This window comes from Aspergillus thermomutatus, assembly GCF_002237265.1.
Source record: "Aspergillus thermomutatus strain HMR AF 39 chromosome Unknown NODE_14, whole genome shotgun sequence".
Lineage (NCBI taxonomy): Eukaryota > Fungi > Ascomycota > Eurotiomycetes > Eurotiales > Aspergillaceae > Aspergillus > Aspergillus thermomutatus.
The window spans coordinates 139491-159972 of NW_020798062.1; the positions used below are offsets into that span (position 1 = coordinate 139491).

Sequence of the window (20482 nt, forward strand, 5' to 3'; positions counted from 1 at the left end):
TGATGATCAATCTGAGAAGTGAGAAAAGATAGCCTATTACTTTCCCTCCGGTGCTTTTCTAGTTTCCAGGAGATTTTCTAAGAATCCAATAGTCGGAGAATCGATTTGTGATCATCCTTCAGAATCGGCAAGACAATGAGACGTATTTGATTTTCGCGGAGGTTTATCTTAGGTGGTTTGGATTCTGACACGTGCTTTCCACGCGCCAACAGACCGCAGGACCGGACAGTTTGTTGACGATGATCAGTTATCTATTGTCTGCGAATTTATGGGATCTCTCCACAATCAAGACCTTTCATGGACATACCATTTTCTTTGAATAATATCCACTCGACGATTCAGGACAATGAACATGACAAAACTGCACGTTGGTAATAATCGGTACCTAGTCATCGGCCGTACCAGCGGACACTGTCAGGAGAGTTTAAGGGGTAAAACCACCCGCTTGGGATTCCATTCTCCACTGGTTCTGGCACCGACTCGATCGATGGGCCTAATAAGTAATAATAATAGTGCTAATGATGGAACCGTGATGAACTGGTTCAGGGCTTCGACAATTCCGACTTTCCTCAGCCGCTCGGCCGTTCTGAATTTCCTGATTGGAGTTGAAGTCGACGCTGATCACCATCCCGCTCAAGCCCATAGTCTGGCATGACAGGCTTGCCTACGAGGCTACGTACGACTGAGTAAGGTACCTAGAGGTAGGTAGTCAGTGGACAAGTGCCGCTGATTGGAAGACGTCCCTGCTCTATACTCGATCTAGAATAGAGGAACTCTGCCAGGTGGAGTACTGTAAGTCCTGGTAGATACGATACTGAGTCCAAGCTGATTTCCTTCTCCGGTAACCGGGCTGCTTCTACAAGATCCTTTTTCCACAATCAGTAAATCGAAGTACAGTTGAATTGTTGGCTGACATTGCCATGTGCTCCTAGTTTTCTGTCTAGCGATTGTGCAGAATCGACTATCCAATGCATGACATGACGGATCGCCGCCAATAGTCGACAGGTCCATTGGAAAATTTCCAGGGAGGTGAGGAGATCATTGACTATCCAGATCTATTGCCCATAAGGGCAAGATGTGCATCACTGACTTCTCAATTTTATGGGAGAAGCTCTGATGCCTCAGTGACAATGTCCCTGGCAGATTTTATCCTAAAGCCACTCGTCCTTTTCCCAAACAAGGTGAAGCACACTCAACCAAGCTCCACGAGGACGATGGATACGGGGGAAATGATCAACGAAGCCTCAATTCTGATTCGAATTTACAAGATCAGATTATCTTTATGCCAGAAAAGGACAATGGATGTCATTGTCACCCTTATAGACTGAGAGTTCACTGACGATATGTGAATGATTGTCGTGCTCGGCATCAAGATCTGTGGCACGTACCGAGATGCGAACAGCTGTACGGAGTACAGTGTAGATCAACTCACCCACTTGGGTGGATTGTTGAAAGCTGAACAGTGTACAGAGTATTTTCGAGTACAGGTGAAACTGCCAATTGCAACATGCCCGAAGGTGTCGAATTGTGGAATCCAGGCTATACTCAGATATATAGATACCTTGCTGAACACAGAAGCCAGAATCACAGCCTGTTCCATAAATGTAAAAATAGGAGATCCACTGAATCATGACAAATCCGGCGTTTCACATAAACCGCTGACCACTCCTGTCCTAGTATCTACAGACTACAGGCGCCATGCAGCTGTGATAGATTGAGCATCTGAACTACGGAGTATTGCGGGCGAAAGAAGCAAGGGGCACCGCAGTAGTGCAAGAGGATATACTCCGTGTCAGATGACAACATGAACTTCCACAGCGGAGAATTGATCACATTCATGGCACCGTTACTCCCTGTATCCCAATTTCGAGATAACACAGTTACTGTGTCATACCCGGGACTCTGCGTCTGGGATTTAAATTTGAATATCAAAATGACCTCTTCCCAGTGATGGACTCCTTTGTCCGGTAGCTCAAGATAAAATAAGCTTCAATCAACCTACTTAGTCGGTCTCATTCTCAATGGAGGCCTCCGTTGGGCTTGGGAGTGGAAGCCAGAGCCCCTGAAAACCTAACCTCACTGTGTCTCGTATTTATGGTCTATCTAAAACTCACTATCTATCTACTATCATTAATGTGCGGTACTGCTCTCAAGCGGCAGGTGTCACAAATAGCCAGCTGCGGCAATTAGGAACCAGATCAATCTTTCGAGTTTCGACGAGTTGAACACGAACACCTTGCTTCAGCCAAGTGGTCAAACAAGACGGGGCTGTAGGAGGTCGCAGCTAGTTCAAGAAGTATTCTTCCGGGCATAGATATCCTACAGATGATGCATCATGAAGTATAATTCGGATAGCAGCATATGTTGGAAGCTTGGGCCGCTGTCTTCAACTTGGTAGATGGACTCCCGTAAGGAGTCGGGTAATGGTCTACATTTCCACTTCTACCCAAAAGTTCGATGAGCTGGTCTGTTCATGATCATTTCGATAGAGTCCGAATTCTTTCCAGCTTTTACAGGCCCTCACATGTAGAATTAAATTCGTTGCTGATAGAGGATAAATGGATGGTCATGGCTAGTTGGGTCCGACTAACATTATGACTATGCTGGCTGCTCAAGCTATCAATCATTAGAAGTTGTGATAAAGGTTTCGATACTAGTACTAGTACATCTATCATGTCAATAATTCTCGGAAACATTTTTCAGCTAGACCCCGACTCTTGCAGTTTTTTCATTTTCTCTTCTCTCCTGACCTCTTGCTCTTTTATATCTGCTTTACTGAAAACAATTCCCCTGCGAATCGAGCGACCCTAGGTCATAAGGCTAGAGGGTGATGCTTAGACCATGAGCGTTGTGTGCACGCAGAGAATGACGACACTCTTTGAGGGAAAAAATTAGCATGGCTAGTTGCTTCTCCCAGATCGATTCCACTTGAGATGTGAGCTTTGGAAGATTGGCTTTGGGCACTCATCGGCATGATCTTGGTCAAGCAGCGGATCCCCAAAATCGTACAGAATAAGAAGATAGCAAGATCTATCTCAAAGCAACCGTTCGTCCTCGCTCGTTGCAGCGCCAATATCAATCAGCCGGGAGTAATTGCTGATTTTGCGTCTTTTCCTGCTGCTACGTCGAAGTGCGCCCTCGCTACTCGATGGGCTATCTGCTGCCTGCTTCTGAAAAGTCATTGAGTTATCAACGGGAGTGTCTCTTAACTCGTGAGCTCCGCCGAGGTGGGTATCGATGGCTTGTGCCTGCGTCGATGGTTGATTGCTGTTCCTGTCCAGGTCATCCGAGTCGTATTCATTCTCGTTGTTTTGCAGCAGTTGCTTTCTCTTGCGCGCACTGTTTTCCTCCGGCGATTTATCGAGAGACTCTGCTCGCTTCGGAGTTTCCTGGTCTTTTCCCACATTTGCTCCCACAACCAGAGGTTGGTCGCGAGAAGCGGGCCCTACCGAGGAGTCAAGTTGGTCTATGCGTGGATTTGAGGCCTCAAGAGGACTTGCAGAGGCTTTCAGAACATACTAAAATAGTTTTAGAACTCGAATCTGTTCATAGTACGAAAATACTCACATGATGCCTGATCTTCGCCATGGGGTTGAGTATTTCTTCCTTCATCTTCTGCTGAATTTCTACTGAGGGCGAAATCTTGAATTTAGGCAAGCCTTTTCTCAGGAACCCCTTTTGTTTGTAACCGGGAGTCGGCTGAAGGATGTTTTGTTTTCTCAGTATATCAGTAATCTGAATGACAGTTTGCCCATTGCAGTCTGCACCTCGTCAGTCGAGCTCAAAGTTGACACCGACGGTTGAACTTACGGAGCTTTTGAGTAAATAATGAAGTGTGACTCGGATAGCCTTCCTCCATAATGATCTTGAGGGCTCGTCTCAAGAGCACCAGACTAGTCATCTCGCACAGTAACTGTACCTCCTTGGGCTCAAGCAGGCACTGGTAGCATGCATGGACATCAGGAATTCTGGGATCGTCCGAGCCGTCAAATCCATAGCATGCCGCATGTTGGCGCAAATGACAGAAAGTACACTCAATCTGCTAGTCTTAGCATTCAGTATCTGCAAAACATGACAAGCTTACCATTGCCTGTTCTTCTCCATGCCATCCGCATTGACATCGAACACTTTGCTGATTCTCGTTGCCCTCGCTGAGAGTACTATCTCGTGGCCGGACGTGAGTCTGGATTTCGGCAACCTTTTTCTGTGATAGTATAGTCCCGTGGCCTGTATGCGCGTCTCCCTTACTGGCATGGTCAACCGCGGCTCTGGGATTGATAGGTTGGGTTGGAACGAGTTCGCTGTCCGGCAGAGGGGATGTCCTCTGGGTCTGCTTTGGTAAGTTCGGAGTTCTGTAACATCCACGCTCAAGGCTCATGGTTTCAGTTGGACTCCTTACAGGAATCATCATCTGCAACTTCTCTCTTTCAGTGATATCTTGGGTTGCTTCCTGAGACATGTCTGTTGAACGAACTGCTGATGAAGGTAAGTCTCGCCTGAAGCCATCATCTTTTGTGCGACACATCTTACATTGGATTTTCAAGTCGTCATCAATAATTCTTTCCTCGGCAAGTCCAATGTCCTCAGATCGGCGCACCACGTCTCTGTATTCAAGGTCCATGGGTACCTTGGGCACAACTTCTGATCCCTCCGGGTCGGGTCCCGTCCATTTGAGGGATGTCACTTTGAGTCCCACCCTTGTGACGTTAGTAAGGGAGGCAACCCTGGTGAAAAAAGGCACCTACGTATGCCATCCGCTATTCATTGCTCCACAAGACTGAGTCTCTTTTCTCCAGTTCTCATTAAGCGGATATTTGATCGTGTCATTCATCGCGCCGGTGAAACCGGGAGGCTCGTACTCGGGGGGACAATCATCGGTATAGAATAAGTGGATCCCCAGATTCCTTTTGTCTATCAAACAATTAGCCAATATGTCTCTTATATAACAGAGGAGAAGAATACTTGGAAGGTTTGGTAGGAAGGTACTGAGTGTTATCAGTCTCCGGATTATCGTCTCAAGGCCGACTCTGGCCGTTTGGGCGGACTTCAAATCAGCAACACAGCCCACAGGGTTGATTGACAAACTCTCCAGACGACTGTTCACACCACCAGAACCTCTCGAGTATTTGAAAGTGAAAGTATAGGACTCCAAGACATTTTCTGGCTTATCTTTGTCAACAAGAATGGTAAATTGAATGGCACCTAGGACATTTTTCTTGAGTGCATCGAATATGCCGTTTTCCTACTCCCGTCAATGGTCCGAATCAAGATCAACGTAGACAGCAGACGCACCAGGACATCGAGTATCATATTAGCTTTGGGGTCGGAATCACGGACGATGATCTTCAGTGGTTGTCCCCTCCTCCCTGTCCCGAACGCGACTTGTGAAAGAGCTCCGGTTCCTCCGGGGCGCGGTTTTCCATCTATAAATTCCCGGTATGATAAAGTATTTTCCCTCTGGGCCTCTTTCAGGTCTCGATCGTTGAAGCATGAGAGCGGCAGAAACTCGCTTTGGGAAGCACATATCAGGACGTCTGTCATATGGGAAAAGGCGAGGATAAACTGACCGGAGATAGAACAACGTCCCGAGCTATAAACACCCCGATTAACCTTAGTGGAGATAAAGCAAATTTGGCCAGGGCGTACTCACCGAGACGTGCAGCATAATTTGTACCAATTCAAGGCTTTGCTGCTGTTTCAAGGATGTGCTTTCTTCAACTATCGATCTCGAGATATTCTCCACGTCGGCCTGACTCTCGGTTTGAGCAGAGACGTCACCTTTCGACACGAGGCCTTGGAGAATAGGCGTTGGCTGTAGTTGGACCGTCGACACAGGCCCAGTAAATTTGATTCGGGCCATTCTGAGCAAGTTTCTCTGACGCCCCCCTCTATGCGTGTGGTTTGAGAACTGCAGAGACACGGAAAGCGGAGCTGATTTCGAGTGAGCTTTCGCGCCAGATGTTGATCTGATTGCAGATAAGATAGTTAGAGTTGAACTGAGATCAAGCTCATTGTGACACGAGAAAAGGATGATGGTCAAGATTCTGGGAATTTACAGCTGTTTTTTGTAGAGGTACCTCCCCGCACGCCTCAGGCAACGACTCAGCTACAATCCTGCAAGGCCAATCGACACAGCTGGTGAGTGCATAGCCTAGGAAATGAAGATAGTAGGTCTCTCAGAGGGATGATGACTTAAGCTTTCTGTTTGAATGGAAAGTGGTATGATCTGAAAGATGGAATCATTGAGCTTTCAATGTATGGTAGGGAAGCGGGGATATCGGAGATTCCAGATGACGTTCAGAGTTCTAGGTACCTGCCTATCGGCCCCTTAGGACTTAAGGATAGCCAGGCCTGCTTCTGGAGCCTTTTTTTTTCCTTTTTCCCCTCATCTTCTGCAGCTTTGTACCTACTTATCTCTCCGGCTTGGCTATCTTTGGAATTTTCATCCTTAGCTCTCTACAGATCAGTTTCCGATGGGTCCGTGACGATATATTCCCCAGAGTCTTGGCCCGCCCACGCCGATAGTCACTATTACTAGGAGTTTCTACACAGTACAAGGAGTTCCTGCTTGGCCCTTCGCTGTAAATTCGGAACTATATTATTCGTTTCTACCGAAGCTCTTCCTACACCCTCATTATTGTTCTTTAGCACAGCTACGGAGTATATCTCCAAAAACCACAACTGTGAACCGACTGAGCATGAGCATTTCCGGAAGAGTTCGAACGTAGTGAAGAATTTCCTGTAGTATCTCTGGGGCCCTTGGTATGCGAATGACACTCAATTGGCCTCGACAAGGCTGACTGGAGGAAATGAACGAGAACGGCTGCGATAGTCTCTGCTCTTGAGTCTGTGATACGTCGCATGCTCCAAATATGCTGTACTCAGTTCCTGCGCCTCAAGATATGTCATTGAAACACGATTCTGTCCCACCATTGAATTTTGTCTCAAGTGTAGGTTTGCAATCCAGCAGCTTCAGCTTTGGTCACGCGTCGATGCCTCTCGAGTAAGTGCTCGCAGTCGACTGAGAAAGTTTGGATAGCAGGACCACTCGGAATACTGCCACGCCCGAGCAAGGCGAAAGACATGACTACAGGAAAACCGAAACACCATCTCGTCAGTAGCTGCTACTGCAATGCCTTTGAACAAGTATCTCGCATATTTGATCCTGACCGAGCAGTGTACGTGAGGGTTGAGGTCGACATAAAGCGAACTAAAAAGATAGCGTTCCAATTCCACAAAAATACGTAATGGCAGACTTACCTTATCAGGACACTTCCCCGCAATTTAATCCTTGGAGCAAGATTCGATCAACTTCCTGGACTCTGGACATCTGTTGCTGGACAAACATGAGATAGGATAATGGGAATCATAGCACCGGCCATGCTGGGTTCTGACAATGTTAGAGTAGTGCCTACGATGGTTTTCCAAATTCTAGTAGCGGAAAGGCCATTTTTGTTTACATGGAATTATTCTTTTTCGACTGTCAGGAATCTTAAGAATCAGGACCCAGAACTTCATTCCGCCCCACTATATCACGTGTGATTCTGTGGTCATGGAGTGGCAATGGCATAGATAACACATAGGGCGAGGTTGATAAGTGATATGTATGATGGAGTAACTAAACTTCATGTCATAATTCTAATCATGTTTGCGGAGTGAGATGATGAGGTGGAGTTTGTGTCCTTCTTGTGCAGGGCAGTATAAGGTGTAGGTCGAGTGGCAGAAGTTTAGGTATACATATTAGGAAATCTTTCTTACTCGAAGTACCTCTGGTATATGACCTACTCTGCTCTCTCTAGATGTACGAGAGCCGATTCAAGGGAAATTATGTCTTATAAAGGGAGAATGGGACCCTATCATTTTTATGGTCCCTGTAGGAAAGTTCTCTGAGCGTTCGTTGGCACCATTTATGTAACTCAGGACGGCAAATTATGAATCCGCCTTGCCTCATAACAATCAAGATTTTTTCCTGATTTTGCCCTCCATTATTCAAAATTCTCCTCGAGACTACTCTACCTCTACTCTACCTCATAATCCTCTCAGAATCAGTATACCGATTGTTTGTTTGGTTTATTTCCCTACCTTCATCCTTGCGAAGCCTCTTTTCCTCCTCTTTTTGCTTATTCACCCGATCGTTATCACTTATCATCATACGGAGTACGGATAACCCCTTCCATCACCAAGGTAGTCTTACTAGTACGTAGGTACCACTGTAGGTGCCTTAGTCCTTACTAGCCTCGGAGAAGCGCCAAAAGCCTTGCCAGAGGAGGCACGACCAACCACCTCCCAGTGATGGTCCAGCTCCCTCGATCATCCTCCGCCGCCCAACTGTTCCAACATCTTTCTTGTCAGCTGCAGCATTTTGAATCCTTGCTAACACCACATTTTCTCTCCCACTCGTTTCCCCTCTTTCTTGCACGAACTCTCTTATGACAACCATGTTCTGAAATATCCTCTCGCTTTTCATCCAAGGTTCCAGGGCATCAACTTTGTCTCTGCGAGCCTATCGTGCTATCAGACACTGTGCCACAACTGGCTCATTAACCTCCCTCGAGGTTGGTTGTTTTGCTCTGCACAGCCCAAGACTCGCTTCGAGTCGTCACCACATTAGGTGAATAGAATCAACAGTTGTTTACATGTTCTTAAAAGTTGGTGATCTGACCCTCTATCAGCAGGTCAAGACGCGTCTCTTGCCTCCCGTCCCGCTCTCCCACTACCTTCCAGCGGACTCTCTCTAATTGTCAGCATCAACAAACTCAACATGGACCAACTAGATCCCAATAATGACCTGGATCATCGAGCGGCCAATAGTACTATCGGTCAATTTTCCTTCGCTCCTGCTACTCGAACGACTGTCGTGACTACCACAACCACAACAACCACCACATTTCCCCCCCTAGTCATCAAACCTCCTCGAGCGACGCGGGATCTCGATCCTAAGCTATATCCCCTGGCCTCTTCCCCCACTCCCTCGTCATTGAGGAATATCAAATTCGAACTCGGTGGAAAACCGGTCGTGTTCAACGAGCCGGGAGATTCAACAGTGGCTCTCAAAGAGGTACGGTAGTCCCAAATTCGATAGTTCGGAGCGTGACTTCAGTCTGTTCCCGTTTGTGCTTACATACTTACATTATTGCCATGCCTTGATCTTCCCTAAGCTAACCCGATTTTTACAGGTGAACAAGACAAACAACGAGTTGAAAGCCTCGAACGGTTTTGTGCAATCCGTTACTTCTTACACTATCTCAGATGATGCCCAAATCTCCCGTCGTCTAGCATCCGCTCGATTATCTAGCCAGCCATCCAACCCGTCCAGCGCGAAACGTCGGCCAGCATCAGTCGTAGATTCCTACCAAGCTTCTACAAGGTTACGTCCAGGTAGACTTCCGTCGGAGCCCTCATTTCGTCAAGTTCGCTCTCATGGCTCTTCAGCAACTTACACAGCTGGGTTGGCGACTCCGGAGACCGAATCCAGCAGTTACAACTTGAGTGACTATGCGATGCCTCGGAGAAGAGTACATAGTGCGGCCATACCCCGCAGAGAGACCTTATTGCGCTCGCCTCTATCTTCAGAAGTTGAAAGCCAGGAAATATTGCAGGATCCCAGTGCAAAATCGGTCCTAGGAAAAGAACCAGTCCGCGCTAAGACAATTATTTCGGAGAGAAATCGAAATCCCAGTCGACACAGGGACAGTGCGTCCTCCAGGCCGGCACCCCAACTCGTTACTCCGGCGGTAAATAGCAATGGAGCTGCGGGTGTGAACACTGCAAGCCAAGGCACTGACTACGACGGATCGGAAGAGTCGTTTCAGCAGGCCCCAACGGAACCTGCATCCCAGATTTCGGCTATTGAAAATCTTGTTGCCCACGACATGTGCTTGCCCAGCCCCAGCTTGTCGCCCGTGGCTGCCCTGAATGCGATGAACGTGGATTCCTCATTTGAGTCAGCCGAAGACCAGGAGATGGATACGGACTCAAGCCTCGATAATAATGCCTCGCGTTTTTCAAACATACTGCAATTCGAGGATCAAAAGACTCATGATTTGTCTGCTTCCAGGCCTGGAAACATGCTTAGCACTGCGGAAAACCGTCATATCCCGTCTTTAATGGACATACCCAGTGTATTGGACTTTTTTGACTCCGTTCCTGAAGGACTGAAAACTTACCTGATGTATCAGTTTCTGAGGAGATGCCCCAAGCCAACACTGCATTTTGTGGCCGACGTCGTGAATCCAGCTTTGAAGTGCGATTTTCTCGCGCTTCTTCCTCTGGAGCTTAGCCTCAACATTGTCAAGTATTTCGACGTTCAAACCATGTGTCGTGCAGCGCAAGTGTCCAAGAAATGGAGGCACATCATCAACTCGGATGAGAAGACTTGGAAAGATCTGTTCGACAGGGATGGATACGTTCTTCCAGATGGTGAGCTAGAACGTGCAATCAAGGAAGGCTGGGGATGGCAGTTTCCGCATGGGGATGAAGACTGGGAAAAGGATTTGAGCTCGTCTGCTGTCATAAAACCTGATCCAGAATGCGCGCCTGGTTCCGCTTTTTCTTCCTTGCCCGGAGAATCTGGTGACCGGGCTCTGTCTGTGAGTCGTCGACCGAAAAGGAAGGCTGCTCGCATCTCGGGTCGCAAGTATGCGAAGCGAAAGATTTCCTCTAGTAATACAGATTCCTCGGACTCCTCAGGTTGGAGAAATGGAGTATCTGCAACTGAGGGACCATATGCAGCTGCGAATGCTGCGGCAGCAGCTGTCCCCTACCCAGAAATTGGCCTACCGTCCCTCAGGGGTCTTCATTTGTTCAAGTCCCTTTACCAGCGCCACCATTCGATTCATAAAGGCTGGATGAAACCTAGTGTCAAACCGAAACACATTGCCTTTCGCGCTCACGATCGCCACGTAGTTACTTGCCTCCAGTTCGACACCGACAAGGTTCTGACAGGAAGTGACGACACGAACATTAACGTCTACGATACAAAGACGGGCGCCTTGAGAGCGACTCTGGAAGGCCATGAGGGAGGAGTTTGGGCCCTGGAATATCACGGCAACACTCTTGTGTCCGGGTCCACAGACAGATCGGTGAGAGTTTGGGATATCGAAAGGGCAAGATGCACCCAAATATTTCATGGACATACCTCGACAGTGCGTTGTCTGCAAATTGTTCTGCCAGTCCAAGTTGGTAGCAATGCTGACGGCACACCCGAAATGATGCCCAAAGAACCAGTCATCATAACTGGTTCTCGCGACTCTAGCTTGCGAGTCTGGAGACTCCCGAAACCAGGTGATCCGGTGTACTACCAGAGTGGACCTCATGCTGATGATACCGACTGCCCTTATTTCATCCGTGTCCTCACTGGTCATCAGCACTCTGTTCGTGCAATCGCTGCGCACGGTGACACTTTGGTTAGCGGAAGTTACGATTGTACCGTGAGAGTGTGGAAAATATCGACTGGAGAGACTATTCACCGACTTCAAGGCCATACACTCAAAGTGTACAGCGTTGTACTTGACCACAAAAGGAATCGATGTATCAGCGGTTCAATGGACAACACAGTCAAAGTGTGGTCTCTGGATACTGGCTCGATCATTTACAATCTAGAAGGTCATACTTCACTTGTGGGCCTTCTTGATCTGAAGTGCGACCGCTTGGTCTCCGCGGCTGCAGACTCTACTTTGAGGATCTGGGACCCTGAAACTGGTCAATGTAAGAGCAGGCTGAGCGCGCACACTGGTGCTATTACCTGCTTTCAGCATGACGGCCAGAAGGTAATCTCGGGGTCTGATCGGACGTTAAAGATGTGGGATGTGCGGAATGGGGAGTGCGTTCGAGATCTTCTTACAGACCTGAGCGGTGTATGGCAGGTCAAATTCAATGATCGAAGATGTGTTGCCGCAGTACAGCGCGATACTTTGACGTATATTGAGGTAAGTTGAAGAAGTCTCTCATTTTGCTCATCAGTGTTGACCATCTTCAGGTCCTCGACTTCGGTGCTTCACGCGACGGGGTCCCGGAGGATCAGTTGGGGAGACGGACAGTTGTCAACCGATGGGGACAGGAGATCGGTGACAATGCTGACGAAGATTACGATCTATCTGACGGTTGACGCCGTTGGTTCAAACTACTGGGCTCGTCAGTGCTTCGCCAGCTGGCATGGCTCAAAGCACTTCGGTCACCAGATCAGCCAACGTTTGCCACTTTTATTCTTTTTCCTGCTCTACTTCCTCTTCCTCTCTGCCTTTCAAGCCATGAAATGTTTAGATACCCCTTATCCACGGACTTGTTCTTTACCCGAGAGGCTTTGCATAGCGTGGTCAGCATCCATTGTCATGCAGTGAAATGATGGAAAATGGCGTTTTGACTTTCGAAAACGGTGATTTACCGACCCCTGGTCGCTTCATTTACTCTATTCTATCATACCTCATTGATAACTCTTATTCCATGTTCAAATGTCATTTCTATATGCATTATGATCAATTGATGTTGCGCGAGTTGAGCAGATCCGTTCCGATGCACCCAGCGCTTAACTGTTTTCTCCTGCTTCCCTGCGTGCTTCAGCAGGCGTAAATTTTCGTTAATAGACTCTATATGACTTCTTTTTCACAAAGTTCGAAAAGTGAATAGAATTGTTGCATTTATATTTATATGGGGCAGTTATACTATATCATGCTGTAGGGCTGCCTTGCTGGAAATGGTAGCCTTAAGAAAAACAATGAACTTGTGTACACCATCTCTGAACGCATCGCCCTTAGAAAATGAGCCAGAAGTGCGTGGTGAAACAAGGTTGAGCGCACCATGGTGGAAGGTTGGCAATTATTATTAGACTTGATCAGTAGTTATAAACGTCTTGCCGAGACTAAAGAGGACAGGATGGCACCTGTTGTATTCTGGGGACGGGGCTATTCAGTTGTTGACTTCTCCAGTGTCGGCATAGCCAGGAATTGTGACAAGATCATGCGCAAGGCAACTCGCGCAACATGCAATTCAATTGCCTGGATGTAAGACGAGGAATGGGCCCACAAAAATGAGTCCTAAATTGCTCAATGGCAGGTGTGCGATGGCTTGAAGCCGTCTATAGAGTACGCGGTATGAGAGCGCTTGAGATTCCTCATATTGTCAAGGACGATCCGAGATTTGAACGAGCACACGATGTCCCAATCAATCAGGGTGGAGCTGCCAAAGCGCCGTGGACGGACGAGCCGGACGGGATGGACTCAGCTTTCACTTCCATATTGCCGTCGAATCCAGCAGCAGATAAGATCGCCCATCGTATGGCACTGATGCCTAGAAATTGCCCCGGTCCAGTGGGTGTTTCTGCACTGCATGTGAGAATTTCACCCAAAGCGCCTGGGCCTTCGACACCACTGTCCGGTTGAACTATTGGCCTGAGATCTTGAAGCAGGCTTCTGAGCGCGGCGACATTGGCCATGGATGCGCCACTCTTAACCTGCTTTTTTTTCTTTGCTAATACCTTGTCGACTTTCGATAGGATGATCTGGTGGGGGATGGCGTACTTTCGGAATAGCATGAGAATGTCCTCGTCTGTCTTTTTGATCCCGTGGAGGCTGTCTATTAAGATAAAGGCCCGACGAAGCCTAGATGTCGCGACCAGAGTCAGTAATCAGTTGCGATTATCAATGCACGGGGCGACTCACTGGCGCCGTCCCTGAAGATACTTCAAAATCTCAATACCCCATTCCGTCCTGCTTCCCTTTCCATACCCTGGCATGTCCAAAAGGACAATTTTGGATTCGCCGCCCTTGGTCCCTCCAATCCCGAATGCATTCATCTCCCGGGTTCTTCCAGGCTTGGATGAAGTCCAGCACATTTCCTTCCCCATTATGGCATTGAGTAACGAGCTTTTTCCGACGTTCGAACGGCCAAGGAAAGCCACTTCGGGTTCGAGCGACGAGAGGGGTGTTGTGCGGAATTTGCTGGCGGACCATAATTTGACAGGAGCATGACGCGAGGGAGTGAAGAACTTATCCGCGTGGGAGAGTTGGGATTCATTCGGTATTCGTGTATCCCAGTAGTAGGAGAGGTCGGACGGAGTCAGATCGCGAAGCTGGAGTTTGGGAGCATTCGGAGGATTGGATGGCGCAACAGCTGTTGGTGAATTTCGGCGAGGGAGAGCCGTTGAGAGATTCCTGCGCAAACAGGACGTACAGATGTAGAGCCTGTTTTTCATTATGAAGTATGATTGTTTGACTGTAAGGTGAGATCAAGCTTGAACAAAGTATCTGAGCTCAAACATGATGCCGTCGAATGAGAAGTGATCCGAGCGGGATCCAAGAGGAGTCTTTGCCGATCCGAGCCCCGCCGCATCAGGCCGATAAGCAAGCTCCGGGGTTCCAGAAACACACCTCTATGTCAATTCTGTTTTGATCACCTATCTACCTGGGAAAGACTTGAATAGTCTGCGCATATACTAGTCGTCATCCACACAGCTCTGGTTTCAAGTCTCCGAGGAAGGCTGAAGATAGCTTCCGTATTGCGCCCAACATGATCAACGCCGTCCTCGTCTTCAACAACAACGGGCAACCGCGCCTCACCAAATTCTATACACAAATCGTGAGTGGCCTGGACTTCGCCTTTCTAGACAGGCTCGATTGGAAATGAACTTGACTGATATAAGCCTCTGCGTCGCGGTTAGGATACGCAAACAAAACAGTCACTGATTGCCCAAATCTACGATCTGGTCGCGCAGCGTCCGCCGAGTGCCTGCAACTTCCTACCGCTGCCTCCGTTGCTTTCGCAGGGCGCGCGTTCAAGCGCAGCAAATGGTCCTTCCGATGCTCCTACGCAAGTCACCTACCGCACATATGCCACCTTGTCCTTCATCATGATATCCACATCCACCGAGTCACCGCTTGCGCTCATCGATCTAATACAAGTTTTCGTCGAAGCCCTGGATCGGATATTTGAGAACGTCTGCGAGCTGGATCTTATCTTTGGGTTTGAGACAATGCATGCGGTGCTCAGCGAGATGATTGTCGGTGGTGTCGTGATCGAAACCAATATCGAGAAGATTGTTGCAGGCGTGCGAGAACAGGAAGGTAATCTAGGCAAAAAGAAAGCTATACAAGCAGCCAGCTCCGGTCTTGGGCGAGGAGGACTCTCAGGGCTTGGTGCTTGGCGTTGATTATCATGATTCCCATATTTGTTTGCTCGAGTGCTACAGGGCATTAGAGAATTTGGTTGCATCTACGGATACGGCGTCTGGGTTGGGATTCGCATTGTGTACATATGATGGCTATGAGACGACTCTGAATGTCCCGAAACATAGTTAATTGAGAACAATCTTCGATTCTATACCTAGAAGGACTCGTTCATAATTTGATGGGCCATACCTCTCTCTTTACTCTATATTCGTTGCCTTAGGATGCAGGCACAATGTTAAGGCAGCAATCGAGCCTGAAAAGCCCGAAGGGTTAACCCTAGAGCATGTGACCGCAACCCATCAACAGAACCCGGCCCGCAGTTTTTCCGTACTTAGCGCGACCCACAAACGCAACGGCGGCTTTTCTTCTCGATAGTCGAAAACGAGCTTCAATTTTTCTTTCTCTTCCCTTGTCTGTCAATCCCGTCACCCAGCACCGTTGCGGAACTCAGTCGACAAAATGGTAAGCCCTTGATATCCAATTCGAATCTCTCTTAGTAGAGCTATCGATCATTTTGCGACATGTCGTAAGACAAGAAATTGTCTGCCTCATTTTGCGAGGGTCGAGGCATATTCCGCTGGTCGCACAATTCTCTCCTGAGATGCGTGCACCGGCGATGATTTGGCTGGAGCCACAGAAGTTGTCTTTGGACTCTTTCTTGTGTTCTCCCTAGAGTTCAAAGAAGATGCAGCAATTGGTGGACAACACGCTGATCTTCTTTTCTCAATGATAGCCTCCTAAGTCCGGAAAGAAGACTGCCCCTCTCCCCTACCCCCAGGGCAAGGCTGGCGCCTCCAAGAAGGCCGCTAAGGTATGCTGTGATTCCTCAGACCGTTGAGAAGTTGCTCTTGCTAACAGCTACAATTAGAACCCTCTCATCGAGCGCCGCCCCCGCAACTTCGGTATTGGCCAGGACGTCCAGCCCAAGCGCAACCTCTCCCGCTTCGTCAAGTGGCCCGAGTATGTCCGTCTTCAGCGCCAGAAGAAGATCCTGAACCTCCGCCTGAAGGTTCCCCCAGCTATTGCTCAGTTCCAGAACACTCTGGACCGCAACACCGCTGCCCAGGCCTTCAAGCTCCTCAACAAGTACCGCCCTGAGACCAAGGCCGAGAAGAAGGAGCGTCTCCACGCCGAGGCTACCGCTGTTGCCGAAGGCAAGAAGAAGGAGGATGTCTCCAAGAAGCCCTACCACGTCAAGTACGGTCTCAACCACGTTGTCGGTCTCGTCGAGAACAAGAAGGCTTCCCTTGTTCTGATTGCCCACGACGTTGACCCCATTGAGCTGGTCGTCTTCCTTCCCGCTCTCTGCCGCAAGATGGGTGTCCCCTATGCCATTGTCAAGGGCAAGGCTCGTCTCGGTACCGTTGTCCACAAGAAGGTAAGAAGATCACCTCCAGTAATGTATCTTGCAACTTGCCCTAACGTCACACTTTCAGACCGCCGCCGTCCTCGCTCTCACCGAGGTTCGCGCTGAGGACAAGACTGAGTTCTCCAAGCTCCTCTCCACCATCAAGGAGGGCTACACCGACAAGTACGAGGAGTCCCGCCGCCACTGGGGTGGTGGTATCATGGGCTCTAAGGCCGTTGCCCGCATGGAGAAAAAGCGCAAGGCTGCTGAGGCTGCCGTCAGAGTTTAAAGCCTGATCAGCTTGATTGACGAGGCTTTTTTTCGGACGACATCATGACTTCGCGGTCCTTTTTTTTTCTCTCTCCACCAGGGATGGATGTAATCAAAAGTTGAAATACTTTGGGAAATGGGAATGGTGTTCTGAGGCTCTTATTGACTTGTTCACGCCATTTTAGCTTAGATGGGTGGAGCGCTCCAGCACCCTCTCAATTCCAATCCATATTGATGGCCCACCTTGTTTTGTTTTTATGTACACGTCGCAGATACCCATGAATGCACTTTCAGACATCAATTAGCAAACCATGTGTAGAGCATAATTGAGGTTGAGCATTCATGCATGAGATATCTGTCTGGTCAAGTAGAACAAGGCTTAGGCCGGTGTTACTATTCTCTGTACCATATTCATCGGAGCGTAGAGTTTATTCGATGCTGTACAACATTCTTCCCTTCGAGTCAATCATGACCGCGAAAGAGATAAAGCCTCTAGACTTCTGGATTCATGCCCCTCCTTCTACCGATTAATTTCCCGTGTATACCTCATATCCAATGACCCGTATCCATAAAATACAATCCGCACGCAAGCATGCTATCAATTTATACACCAAAGGCATGACAATAGAAGAAGCAGACCCCGACAAATGCAATCAAATGACTGTTTCCCTAGCACCACAGCTGATCCCCAAACAAGCGGCTGAAAGCAGTGCAAGGGGAGAAACGACCTCAGAATTGGAAAAGAGAAAGAAGAACGCCGGGTATTGGCCAGTCCCAAGGTTAAGAAGCCTGCCGTCATGAGAAAGAAGAAAAATCATGTCATGGGTTATAGAATCGAAAATAATTCATGGAGCCGTTAGCGCTGCGCAGGGCCTCGCGACAGACCTTGTCTTGCCTAGTAAGATTGATCAGAGATAGTTTCAGAAATGACCATAGCCGGTTAAAGACGTACCTTCATTTGTTCAATCCTCGCCTTGAGTTGGCTGGTGACTTCTGCGGCTCTCTTCCAATTCTCCGCTGGTTCTGAGCTCCTCACCGGTTGCTCCTCTCCAGAAGCACTACCAGACCCCGGTATGGATGATCTTGTTGGACTGCCCATCCCGGAATAGTTGGTTCCGAAGGAAGGGCTGAGTTTCCGTCGACCAAGACCTCCATCTCTGCTACCGGGTCCTGGTGACTCCAGACCGTTGTTTTCTTTCTCCTCACTTGGACTGGCGGACGCGTAGCTCCGAGGTCGCGCACTATCAAAGCGACTTCCCATGTGGATGCTGGTTCTGGGCATTGCACCATAGCCGTTGATACCTGTTTCATGGTATATCGACGTTGTCTCAGGTACTGGCAAATTCATATTATCTGAAAGATTGTTGGGAGGACTCTGAGCGCTGGCCCGGAGAGCTCTGGCCAATTCACGCTTTAAACGATCAATTTCCCTTTGCTGCTTCTGAACCGTCTGCTCAGCCGCTTCTGCATCACTTCTGGCTCGAACCAACTGCGTTTCCTTGGCTTTGATACTTAGAACGTCCCTTGTATGATCCTCAATGAGTTGTGCATTTTGATCTTGAAGCTCCGTCACTTGCGAGTTGAGTCGAGTCCTGTCAGACTTCAAGTCCTCAATCATCCGAAGGAACCTTTCTCTTTCAAGGCGCAATTCGTCGAGTTCAGCCCGTTCGATGGCAGAGATCCCGCTCACTTGGGGTGGTGCAGCTGGAGCTGGAGCTGGTTCAGGAGCAGCTGATGGTTTGGCTATGGGACGGCCTGCAAGCCCTCTTCCGAGACCAAATTTCGGTGCAGCTGGCGCTGGAGGCTGTTCTTCCGAAGAGGGCGAAATGACCCGACGCTGTGGGGAAGCAAGGCCACCAGGGCCACCAAGCTTTCTTTGAAGCTTGAGTCCAGCGCCTGGAGTTGGAAGTCCACCAGGCTTGGGAACCCCACCCAACTTCGAAGGGATAGACCTTGTAGCAGGCTTTGGAGGAGAAAGGGCCGGTGCAGGCTCCTCTGGTGGAGGCGCCGCAGCAGCTGGTGCAGGCTTCTTCATTCCCACAGCCGGCCTCTTCCCTCCAACAACCTTTTTACCGGCGGCAGGAACGGCCTTTGGCGGCCCAACGATAGGCTTCGGTCTGTCTTTTGCTTTTACTTCGGCTGTCTCGAAAAATTCCTTGATCTTTGTCTTCCTGATATCATCAAGTCCGTCCAGGTAAGGGGTCATCGCACGCTCGCCCATGATCTTCATCAAGGTACCCAAAATCTCAGCTCCTCCTGCACGGTTGACTTCAGTAGACTCAGTCAGCAATTTTGTGGCGGCCTCGGCAATAGATTTCACTTCAGCTTTCGACGGAACGTCTCTAGTGGTTCGAAGGCAGCGAATCAGGAATTTCAGAGTCTCCTGCTTCACCTGCGGGTTCTTGTGTTTGAGAAATTCTAGAATTTCCTCTAGACATTCCGATAGATTTGTCGATGCAAAGACCGCATCCAAAGCTTGCCCCAGAGCCTCTGCGACGGTCTGCTTTTTCTCTTTCAATCGTTCCATGATAGGCGGCATGATGGTGGATCGGTGTTTCGCGAAGCCACCCCGCAGACCTTTTGCGAGGAGATCGATACAGTTGGCGGCGACAGTTACGACTGCGACGTTTGCGTCTTTCATGGATTTTGCAAGACCTCGGACAATATCGTCAAACGGCCCATCCTTGATTCGCGGGACGTTCAGTGCAGTATACAGAGCGTCCAGCGCCTCCTTCCTGTCTTTCCACTTCGATGATGCCAACTGCTCATTAAAGTCTTTTGGTATTTTGGAGAAGACGTCGACTGGCTCAGCAAGATCGAATGCATCTACCTCGCCATCATCTTCATCTGCGTAGACCTCTCCAGCTTCCCCGTCACCATCACCGCCTTCTGGAGCAGCACTAGCTGCAGCCATCGCGTCCTGTTGCGCTTTTGTGAATCTCTCTTGCTTTGGCGCCGGTTCTTGCTTGACGTTTTCGAACAGCTTTTCCAGATCCTGTTGCTGGACAGGTTTAAGCTCTCCCCAGAACAGCGGTTTGATAGCCTCTTTCAACCATCGATACAGTTCGACTGTGAGATTCTGCGCTTCCGCACGAACATTTTTATCTGCGTGCCCGAATACCTTGGGTAAGGCCTTTAGGACTGGTTTAGGATCGACAATCTTGCAGCCGAAGTTGTGATAAATGGCTTTCAGTCCGCTTAATGCCGCTGCAATCACCTTGGGTACTTTGTGCGACAAGATAGGGACTATTTCCTCAATAACCGGATCTGCCTTGTCTAATTCGACACAGAGTAGAAGAGCTTCCAGCGCATTTGTTTTGGCCGCTGGTCTTGTTGAGGGAAGTCCTTTTTCCACAATAGGACCTATTGTGGATCCGCGAGTTCTGCGCAAAACCCTGTGAGCTATACTCGAGGTCGAAACGGGATGAAATATCAGGCACGGTGCTAAGGGTAGGCATACCTTGTACAAGCCTGAACACCCCCATATTTGAGAAAAGAGCAATATGACGCAAGACCTTCTTGTTGAGCAGCAACATTGGAATCTGACACTGCCCCTTTCCAGAGACCTGGATCTTGTAGAAATGGTACGAAAACTGGATCCGACTCATCGGGCGTCTTTTCGAACTGTTGCTTGGCATCCTCATATCCTTCCTTTCGCACTTTCCAATTCTAGAGACACTCGGAAGATTGTCAGCGTTTTGTG

The 20482-nt window shown here is 48.8% G+C and overlaps 6 protein-coding genes across 6 annotated transcripts; 3 read left to right on the top strand and 3 right to left on the bottom strand.

Moving 5' to 3' along the window:
* Positions 1–3035: 3035 nt before the first annotated feature.
* CDV56_109047 (putative meiosis specific protein Hop1) lies at positions 3036–5860 on the bottom strand (the record flags this gene model as incomplete). Its single annotated transcript, XM_026762666.1, has 10 exons — positions 3036–3518; positions 3568–3761; positions 3811–4039; positions 4085–4330; positions 4400–4476; positions 4531–4697; positions 4746–4911; positions 4963–5242; positions 5293–5562; positions 5651–5860. The coding sequence occupies 10 exons, from the start codon at positions 5858–5860 to the stop codon at positions 3036–3038; spliced, it is 2322 nt and encodes a 773-aa protein (XP_026618019.1).
* Positions 5861–8761: 2901 nt separating this feature from the next.
* CDV56_109117 (F-box/WD repeat-containing protein) lies at positions 8762–12106 on the top strand (the record flags this gene model as incomplete). Its single annotated transcript, XM_026762736.1, has 3 exons — positions 8762–9058; positions 9177–11927; positions 11978–12106. 3 exons carry the CDS (start codon positions 8762–8764, stop codon positions 12104–12106), a joined length of 3177 nt encoding a protein of 1058 aa, XP_026618020.1.
* A 1056-nt stretch (positions 12107–13162) lies between these two features.
* CDV56_109162 (translation initiation/elongation factor MRX8) lies at positions 13163–14188 on the bottom strand (the record flags this gene model as incomplete). Its single annotated transcript, XM_026762781.1, has 2 exons — positions 13163–13595; positions 13656–14188. The coding sequence occupies 2 exons, from the start codon at positions 14186–14188 to the stop codon at positions 13163–13165; spliced, it is 966 nt and encodes a 321-aa protein (XP_026618021.1).
* A 314-nt stretch (positions 14189–14502) lies between these two features.
* On the top strand, positions 14503–15142 carry CDV56_109175 (putative AP-3 adaptor complex subunit sigma; the record flags this gene model as incomplete). Its single annotated transcript, XM_026762794.1, has 2 exons — positions 14503–14571; positions 14654–15142. The coding sequence occupies 2 exons, from the start codon at positions 14503–14505 to the stop codon at positions 15140–15142; spliced, it is 558 nt and encodes a 185-aa protein (XP_026618022.1).
* Positions 15143–15620: 478 nt separating this feature from the next.
* Positions 15621–16798, top strand: RPL8 (60S ribosomal protein eL8; the record flags this gene model as incomplete). The annotated part of the gene is made up of 4 exons (XM_026762806.1): positions 15621–15623; positions 15895–15972; positions 16030–16539; positions 16598–16798. 4 exons carry the CDS (start codon positions 15621–15623, stop codon positions 16796–16798), a joined length of 792 nt encoding a protein of 263 aa, XP_026618023.1.
* An 837-nt stretch (positions 16799–17635) lies between these two features.
* Positions 17636–20387, bottom strand: CDV56_109211 (putative spindle pole body component; the record flags this gene model as incomplete). Its single annotated transcript, XM_026762830.1, has 3 exons — positions 17636–17674; positions 17732–20142; positions 20240–20387. 3 exons carry the CDS (start codon positions 20385–20387, stop codon positions 17636–17638), a joined length of 2598 nt encoding a protein of 865 aa, XP_026618024.1.
* Between the last annotated feature and the right edge of the window lie 95 nt (positions 20388–20482).